The sequence below is a fragment of the Dendronephthya gigantea genome, unplaced genomic scaffold (assembly GCF_004324835.1).
Source record: "Dendronephthya gigantea isolate DGI-Jeju-01 unplaced genomic scaffold, DenGig_1.0 000895F, whole genome shotgun sequence".
NCBI lineage: Eukaryota > Metazoa > Cnidaria > Anthozoa > Malacalcyonacea > Nephtheidae > Dendronephthya > Dendronephthya gigantea.
Genome location: NW_021163905.1, coordinates 9,558 through 19,241, shown reverse-complemented (window position 1 = coordinate 19,241; position 9,684 = coordinate 9,558). Strand labels below are relative to the sequence as shown.

Genomic DNA, 9,684 nt, shown 5'->3' with positions numbered 1-9,684 from the left:
CAAAATCGAGCCTTTAGAAGATTTTTGCCGATTTTTTATATAAACATACCGGATGATATGAATTATCGCATCACCGGCAATAATATTTCACAATAATAAAAATATGGAAAACAAATTCGGGCAAAAAGCCGAAATTCTGACCTAGTTCCGATTCGAGCTTGTCTTAAGCACGTGCTTACCAACGATTATCGCTTAGCACTTATGAAATGCTATTTCTTCGATTCTTTTGCACATCCTAGCCCAAGAATTACTTAAAATTACAACAGATTGACAACATGTAAAATTGGGACATTTCGAAGACAACAGAGTACCAAAAAGATGAAAGATATGGAATTTCTAAAATATATCTTGCTATGGGAGTAATTTGAGATAACAAAGCAAAGTATTATTTTGATTATTGTTTTACTTATAAAAAAATGCAGGTTATAACTATATGCTGGTTGGAATATACTATTCAAATAATCATTTCAACTGCTATTGTTTAGTGGTATTCCGGGGTCTTTAGCCCAAATATTTCTGAGATATTTAATGTCTTGCTTCTGTGCAACATTTTTCAGGAGTAATAGCCTATTTTGCTGTACAGTTCCATTTATCATACACTGGTGTTATATAAAATATAATTTTTTTATTCTCCCTTTCCTATTATGTAATTGCAGAACGAATATTCAATATATTAGTGTACCACATAAAAACTCATTATGACAATCGTAGCGGACGTCTATTGCATCGGAGATACGAATTGTGGTAAGCCAAATTCAATGTTATTTCTCGCGATTTTTCCATGATGTCTTACATTGTGGTTTTTTAAACATTCTTCAATGTTTCCTCAGTCTGCGAGCTGAGAACTAGGCCTTGGCTTAATTCAAGTTGAAAAACCGGTTTAACCTTTGCAGTCATCTTGAAATTTTAGCCCATTTGCGTTTAAAACGTTAGCATAAAAAAAGTATTTATAAATTTTCGACCTGTATTTTTACAAACTTTAATTTTTTGTGTGTTCTCGTTTTTTTTCAACTTGAATTACACTTTGACTTTACCCCGCGGATGCTTGACAAGCACACGTCGTTTGTTTTTTTTTTGACCAATCAGATTCGTTCTTCAAACCGCATTTTATATCTCGCATGGTTCCACGATATTTTTCGGCAAATAGGCAAAAGTTTTGTACATTTTTTGTGCATTTTCATTTGCTTTTTAAAATATTTTTAATGGAAATTTTATTGTTCGAGTATCTAAAATGTATTTGTGATAATTTATTTGATAATTTCTCGTTGTTTTGATATGAAATTTTGCGAGTGAAATTCGTATGTATGTTTATATTATTACAAGAGTTTCCATCCTTCTCAATAACTATATATTTATATGCTTCGCGATCACTGACGTTACTGAACTTGCAACCGTAACTGGACTATTTACTTTTTCTTTCAACAATATTTATTGGGGTTCCTATGCTCAGTGGTCATAATATTAGACCAATTAGACTGGCGTACACGCGCGAGGCGCAAGCGCCGCGAGAAGGAAAACATGTCTGGGCAAGGGCTGCCTATATGTATAAACCTAAATGGACCAATTACCGTAAAATCGTTGTGTGTGTGCCCGAATTAAAGCAGGGACTTTTGCCTGGTCCGTTAACTTACCTGTTGATATAACGTGCGCGGATTGCGAGAAACGGAAGAAATATTGGTCACAAATAAAACTAATGTTCTTCCAAGGCCAGTTTTAACCAGTAATTCTGAGGTTACAACTAATATTTGAAGTTTGTGCTTAATATTACCTTCAAACGCAGATTTTAGCCTTGTAATTTGTAATAAAAGGATCTGTAATTTGTGCTTCATACAGATACCTTTCATACAGAGTTTAGCCTTATTCTAGACAAACAGTGCAGGCGAGTGTGAGGTGATTTCAGCACCTCTCTGGTTATAGAAGTGCAGTTGTTGAACGACTCCTGCACAATGGAGCGTCAAGAAGATGGTTGCTTGGCAATGGGTTGATCACGGTTACAGTCAACAACCGGGAAACTTCGAACATGTCATGCGCATATTGTTCGGCAGGAAAAGTGTTTGTGGGAGATGATTCACTGCAGAAGGGCACGGAGCCTGAGGTTTTAAAAGTTGAGCTTAAGAGAAACAAAAACAAGGCCTCAATTAGTCAGGTAAGGAAAATGCTTTGAGTATCATTGTTTAAATTCGCATACGCTGTTTGCCCAGCGTATTCATGCTTAAACAACAAAATATATTTGCAAGAGCGACCAAGTTTTAATATTCTTCTAGTGAAAGCTCTTAGTAACGTATTTGACATTTCCAGGCTTGTTCAACTGATAGCAAAGCTCGTGCAAATGATTCTAGCCAGGTGTCAAACACAAAATTCGATACGAAAGCAACTGACCTTCTTACCCGCGATTTAAAGGCCACTGGTACCGTAGGCTCAGTACAGAAATCTTGTGACTCAAGCAATGGGTGCAGTTGCGTTGGTAAAGGATGGGTTCAGATTGTGGTTCGAAGACCAACCAGAGATACTTCGTGGATTTTGAGACTACAAAGTCGGCCGAAACTCGATGAAACACAAACTTCACTACCAGCGATGGGAAAGACAGGGATTTATGAAAGTTTAATTTGAAAACAATCCTTTGGTAAGCCCATTTATTTTCTCAAACCTTCCCAACCTTCAATTGTGCCAGGCGTCACTAGAGTTGTCGATGGGGAAAACTTTGTTGAAGTTTGCAAGTCAAAAGGCAAGCCGATTCTATCGCTACAAAAATTTTTAGAGTTTGCGTTTTTATTCTAAAATCCATTTTACTTCACATATTTCTTTAGTTGTTCAGTTATATTGACAAGCAATTGCTTTTGACTTTCAGGAGCGATTTTTACTATATCGACAATGGCTTGATTGGTGAAGGTGGATTTGGTGGAGTATTCAAGGGTGATGCCATAAAAAGAACTAAAAAAACACCGGTAATTCTCACACAATGTCTCTGCTTCAAAAAACAAGCATTTTCCTTGGCATTATTGGCCATATTGCCCTGCTTCTGGATGAATTAAGATTCCAAAAATCTTATTAGGTTGCCAGCCGTTGCGTTGATTTTTCAGGAAAACCATCTGGTTTTTCATTACCAAGAGATCGATTTTGCAATTTTTACATTTGAGACAAAGGGATTAAGGTAAACATTGACATTTCGTTGCCGTTAATATTAAAAGTGTTCAAATTTCTGGCACAATGGCACTCAATAAGTACTTTATTGGTGCCAGGCGAAGAAAGTCAGCATAATGTTCCTTTATCCTTGAGTTATTATTGTCTTGATGATGACACTAATAATGCTGTCATTGCTGTGGCTATATTGCTAGCCTTGTTAATTCATTATTTTTGTCCTTTTAGATTAGAACAGAATTTTGCAACATTGCATGGGGAAAGACATGAGGGGACTCAATAAATAAATGAGAGACCAATGGTAACTGAGGAAATCTGATAATTAGGAAGTTTTAGATCAAAGAGGACATTATATTATAATAATGATTAGCCTAAATCTAGTTTTTCCATGAATACATACCATATTTTATGTGGTACTATCTGTAAAAGATACATGTATTCATATCATGCTAAATATATGTTCTTATGCCAGCCCATTGTTCTTTATGGATGACTCTGACATGGTATCAAAAGTCAAAAACTGTTCATCACCTGGACTATTGGCAGCCGGATGACTTAAAGAGATAAGCTCTGTTGAACATTTTGATTGCATAAAAAAACGGTAGTAATATAATTTTATATATTGTAACATTATTATTGCTTCAACATGCTTGCTTGTAACTCATCCATGCTATGAAAATTGTTATCCATACCTATAAATTTTGCTATATGGTACAACTTATTTGTATATACTTGCTGTTTTGTAATCACCTATATAGGTATTTATATGCATATGTTTCTTTTGACTCTTTAGTGTGACGGCATGCTTAACTTAATAGTACATTTTTTAAATGTTTGTAAATAATACCTATAGATAATGAAATGTAGTGAAATCATGTAAGCCAACATTTTTTGTCGTGTTTGTTTTGTAATACAGATATGAAACTGAAGCCAAATCGAGTCACACGTTTTTTTGCCCAATGTGCGCATGACGTAACTTGCTTGGCAAGTGTCATGTTGAAATTTAAAGTGCTTATAAACCCAAAATGGGTTTTTGGTGATTCAGATAGAGCATAAAAAGTTGGTTAGTAACTTCTAGATTAGTTTTTGCGTTAAAATTTTAATTTTGGAGATATTGGGCGGCAAAGTCAATTTTTTTAAAAAAAAGTAGCGCGCAATGGGGGACTGGGAACCAGGAACACGTCCATTTACTTTACTATGAAACATTTTCTAGTAAACAAATTGGAAATATCTGGCCATTTTTAAATAAAAGTTCTTGAAATGTCGAGCTCTAGTTCATTTTCGAGTGTGAATAGCAATACTGCTACCATTATGCCATATGAAATGGAAGACGAGCGTAAAGAAAGCGAGAAATGCGACGCAGAATTCGATCCTGATATTCCGGAGGACAGCCAAATGGATGACAACACAGACCCCGAGGCCTACTTTGACGAACCTATCGCGGATAATGTTTGGCTAGAAAATTATAACAGAGCGCGGGAAGAAAATAACCAAACAATGGCAGAACTAGAACTCCGCTGGAATGGAAGAAAAACTTTAACTTCCTGGTAATTGCGTATTATGTCATTGTGATTTATCGCAATATTCCAGTAGCACGTGGTATAAAAATTGTATTAAAATTTGCTTTGTCTTGTTCAACTGAAGTTGTATATTTTTTCGTTAGGTGCAGTTGTGGTAACTGTAGCATTGAAATGCTGCAAAATGCTAAAGAGTGTCGTTGTTGCCACGAAATCGAGGGTTGCGCAAAATTTATTGATGACTTTTCTGAGGAGTCAAGTGAGGAACAGAAATTGACTTGTATAGTTAATCATCCTGGTTTTCCAGCTGTTTGCTTAAACAGATGGTCGTTGGAGCTTGCTGCTGACAATTTCAAAACCCGTCAGGGTCATAGATATAAGCAAAGTGGCTCAAAACAAAGGTATGTTTATTCAATAATAACAGACACAACGTGGCCTTTGTCATCATTGTCGTGTTTATAATATTATTATCATCTTAATGCAGCCTGTGAAGGGGCATCTGAAACTGAAAGAATTGAGTTATACCAAACACACCCTGGGGTAGTTGCATAAACTTGGATGCCCCTGGGAAGAATTGAAAAAGCTGGTTTATGATAATTGCAGTAAAACTGTATCATTACATAGATTGTTAAATTCTGACAGGCTTACTCTTAGTTGCCCTGTTGTGACTGCCATTTGCTATTGCACAATGCATTACTGTTCATCAGGCTCAAATAAAAGGAATGATTTTGGTTTGTAATCCCTTAGATTTCTGAGAGTTGTTGCCTATCGACAATTTACTCGCATGGTGCATGGCCGATTAAGGGACAAAAGAATTCCATTGCCTTCTTGTGCATACAATGCTATACGTTTAACACATAAACCCATGGATGGTGCATTCACTGGCTATGAAGAACTGGAGACAGATGAAGAAAGCGAATAATATTGCTTTGGTTCAAATGTAAATTGTGTAAAAATGTATGAACAAATGCAAATAAAAATATTGTTAATCTTTTTTATTTTTTGGACAGTCAACAACATTTTTGTGACCTTTCATTGGCTGCTTGCACAGCCTACATTTTGGTGCATTTCTTTGTTTTAAAGCATGACTTTGGGTTCCAACTTCAACAGTGGGAACTAAAAAGAGGAGTGGGATAAAATTTAGAAATGGTAAACCATCATTGTACCTATATTGTTATCTGATCTTAAGTGTAAATGCATCAACAACTTCTAAAATACCTGGGTTTGTTGGAGGAACATCAGAAAGTTGCATTGCATCCCTTGTTTTCTTTTTTGTATTGCTTCTTCTCTTGACTGCTTACTTAGCATGGTATTCATGGGTGGTGTGTTTTTTCGTTTAGGTCATCTATTGCATCTTCCAGTTTTTTATTCGCAATAGCCTCTAACATGGTTTGATATATTTTATCCACATAATCTATATATATATATATATATATTATATATATATATATATATATATATTATATATATATATTAAAGTGCCTTCTACATGAATCCTTGGTTTGTAATTATCCAATCAACCTACCAAAGTTTTGCTTTACTGGAACTTTTCTGACAACTGCTTCCCCATTCATGAACTTGGGATAAACAACATTGTATTGTTCAACACCATTTTTCAATCTTGCTTCCCGAGACAGATTCTGATTAAAGTGCATGACTGCTAATGCATGTCTGCAAAAAATGACACTGCTTTATAAGTGATACTTTTAGCACTCATGTGGCAAAGGGTGGCCTCCTGGAAATTTATTTTCCCATCATTTAGGTAAATGTCACATCTTGTTTCAAACTCTTATTTTGGTGATATCAATAAATTGCTAGAACAAAAGTAAGCATTTAAACTGTACATCATTACACTATCTTTTGAATGCATACAGTAATTACCTGCAAAACATTCCTCTGTAGGTATAGCCTATCATCTTGGGAGAGAATTGGTTCAGCACAGAATGGAATCCTTCTAGGCAACTTGTTTGGTCCATTGGAGATGCATGCTTTATTCCTTTTATCAGCCTTTTGTTAGTAAGAGATGACTGCATTTTCTCATAGGCAACTGAATCTAAGAATATGTCACAACATAAACAGATTGTACATAAATACTACCATAATATTGACACACATGCATATCACCATATTATGATGATAAAATAGTATTGCATGCACTTCAACAAACCTTTATCTAACCATTTCCGTGGCTCAATTGTCTCTTTATGCCCACATTTGTTGAACAACGGATTCTCAAGATTTTTGTGCTCATTAACCACATGACTTAAAAATGATGAGAACTTAGCCCAAATAACTTCACCATTCCCATCATGTGTAGTTCTTGCACTCCAGTATAAATGGTTAGTACAAGGCTTTATCCATTCAGCAACTGCTTCACACCCACTCACTTTTGCAACTTTTGTGAGTACTTTTGAACTAAGGAAACTCTTGGACTAAGGAAACTAAGGAAACTAAGGAAACTAAGGAAACTCTTGGAACTAGTGTAAATTAGTTTGGAGAAAAGTTTGTATGTATTGGGCCAGATTGTCAAAACTAAAATGGTGGCAGTAAAAAAGTTCGGATTACAACAAGACTTGTTAATTTACACATGAGTGCAGATTTCCTGTCAAATAATGATTTGCAAAAATTAGAGAACAGTTGACCTGCATTTTCTTACCTATGTGAAGGCACATTAATGTCTTCATCAGTATCAGTATCTGCTGTATCTGTCTCTGTCTCAATTTCTGCATCTTCATACATATCATCAGAAGGCCCCTCTGTCTCATCTTCAGATTTGTGATCTTCCTCATCATTGCTCTCAACTTCCTCATCATCATCACTACTTACACCTATTGTAAATTATTACAGAAACATATAAGTGTGGTATACTTACAAAAGGCATTATTGTATCACCGACACTCTATACCATTTACAGTACATTATATATGCTTTACGTTATTCTTGTTTCCTTGTGACACAACTATAAGGATGTTATTGCAACAACACCTTATGTAATATAAATGTTTACCTGTTGCACCCTAAGAATATCCAATTCTTTTCTCACACCTGCCAGCTTTTGTTTTGATGTTTCCCAACAGTTACGGATTCGCTTGTTTTCCTTCTTTAACAAATCACAATTTCTGCACTTGTGTGGTGACTGTGGTGATGCCCCAATCTAGTACAGCAAAGGTTAATTAACACACTCTTGTGTTTGCTTTATACATGTGTGCCTGAACACCACCATAACCTATATATATATATATATATATATATAGCTAGAAGCCTTACCATTGATTCGTGTTCCATAACATCCGTCGGGAAGACAACACTTTCCGTCGTAGCTTTCAATTCATCAGTTACGCCAGAAATTTTTGACGAAGTTGTTGGCGATTCTGTTATAGTCTCGAATTTGTCGAATGCAAAACATTTTTAAGTGTTTAAAAATATTCAAATTGTGCGCATTTATTAAATATATGCACGAATATAAAGAGCGCATTGGCACAGTTATGATTTAATATCCCTTAGCTTACCTCTCTTCGCTTCATGCGTTTTGTGCGTTCACTTTCTGTGCTGCCCAAAATTTGATTTGCTTGCAATGTAGGGTACACAGAAACTCCCAACTCATCCCTTTTTAGTCTAGGGGTCTTATACTTTGAAACTGTAGCAGAACCGTACTCGAAACAGTCGTTCGTGAAGTGCTTTGAGCAAACAACTGATGAGGGTGTTGGCGTCCATTTGTCTCTTCTGCGTCGAATGAAGTTCACCCATATTCGCCTTCGTTTCGCTGCTACGGTCGCGTTTTCGTTCCAAAAAGGTATCTGGTATAGAAAAATACCATTCTCCGCGTCTGCCGTGTTAGAACACCCAAAAACAACGCAACGTTCGGGCATTTTAAGCAGAAAACTCTCAAGATATACAGTCTCGCAATACAAAAGTGTGATTGCTGTAGAAGATGAGTTCCTGGGATCCAGGCTCTTTGGTGATATTTGCGTCGCGCTACTTTTTTTTGAAAAATGGTCAAATTTTGCTGTTTGAGCCATCGTAACTCCGAAATTAAAATTTTAACGCAAAAACTAATCTAGAAGTTACTAACCAACTTTTTATGCTCTATCTGAATCACAAAAAACCCATTTTGGGTTTATAAGCACTTTAATAAGTAGATCGATAGAAAATCGAATTATTGACAAACAAATGCTGATTTAAACAAAACCTTTAAGGCGATGTCTATTTTTTGTTATTTTAACCTACACATCAGTTTTTAATTACATCGTCTTATTTAACACCCGAAGTTTGTGTGGTTTAGTTTTTGCACTTTTGGCGCTAGCATTGGAGCGACTAAATAGCATAAGCTATATAATCATACGAAGTATACAAAATGCGACTTGAAAATATTTATTTCTACATATGCTGTGACAGGAAAATCTATGTACAAGAATGTATAAAATGTCTAGTGTACTTAACGTCCTTCAAAAGTTTTTGTCCTAAGGCTTGCCGACCAGAGCAGTTTCCATTTGCCACACCAGCAATGTACTCCATGTTTAGTGGATAAAATAAGGTTGAGTGCTCTTCGATAGGATAACATTTGCCCTCCACCGCAATCATCAAAGTTTGAACGTCTGAAATGTCTTCTGAATCATTATCCTGATCTATGGAATCAACAACCTTTAATAAGAAACCAATGTTTTTTAGAAGGACTTTAAAAGTATTTAAAAAACAAAGTCAGCCCACAAAGGTTCTTACACTTACTGAACAAATCTTAAAAAAGAGAGACTGAGATTCTCCTACATTCTTCTTCAATAATTCCTTCAAAATCTAAGCAACTGTGCTCTGGATGTCTGTTAAAAAAATTGTTTATCAAGATAGATTATGTTAGATTATAAATAGGCATATTTCATGTAGCAATAGCCTTGCTATAATACTATAATTTTGCCATTGGTTTGGGCAAATTATTATTAATTGCATGACTTACCTGATTTCCCAGTAATTGCTCTCTCCACTCTGTTTATAAGAACAAATGTAGTTTCTTGTTACATTTCTTGGCATAGTCCAA

General features: G+C 35.5%; 2 protein-coding genes across 2 annotated transcripts; one reads left to right on the top strand and one right to left on the bottom strand.

Annotated features, from left to right (window-relative positions):
• The first annotated feature begins 4,353 nt into the window (after positions 1 to 4,353).
• Positions 4,354 to 5,603, top strand: LOC114544657. Its single transcript, XM_028563238.1, has 3 exons — positions 4,354 to 4,685; positions 4,802 to 5,056; positions 5,403 to 5,603. Exons 1-3 carry the CDS (start codon positions 4,399 to 4,401, stop codon positions 5,575 to 5,577), a joined length of 717 nt encoding a protein of 238 aa, XP_028419039.1. The 5' UTR covers positions 4,354 to 4,398; the 3' UTR covers positions 5,578 to 5,603.
• A 365-nt stretch (positions 5,604 to 5,968) lies between these two features.
• Positions 5,969 to 8,744, bottom strand: LOC114544656. Its single transcript, XM_028563237.1, has 9 exons — positions 8,165 to 8,744; positions 7,923 to 8,036; positions 7,663 to 7,809; positions 7,548 to 7,554; positions 7,312 to 7,483; positions 6,823 to 7,070; positions 6,537 to 6,708; positions 6,181 to 6,326; positions 5,969 to 6,069 (listed from the first exon to the last, which is right to left on the bottom strand). Exons 1-9 carry the CDS (start codon positions 8,672 to 8,674, stop codon positions 5,969 to 5,971), a joined length of 1,617 nt encoding a protein of 538 aa, XP_028419038.1. The 5' UTR covers positions 8,675 to 8,744.
• Between the last annotated feature and the right edge of the window lie 940 nt (positions 8,745 to 9,684).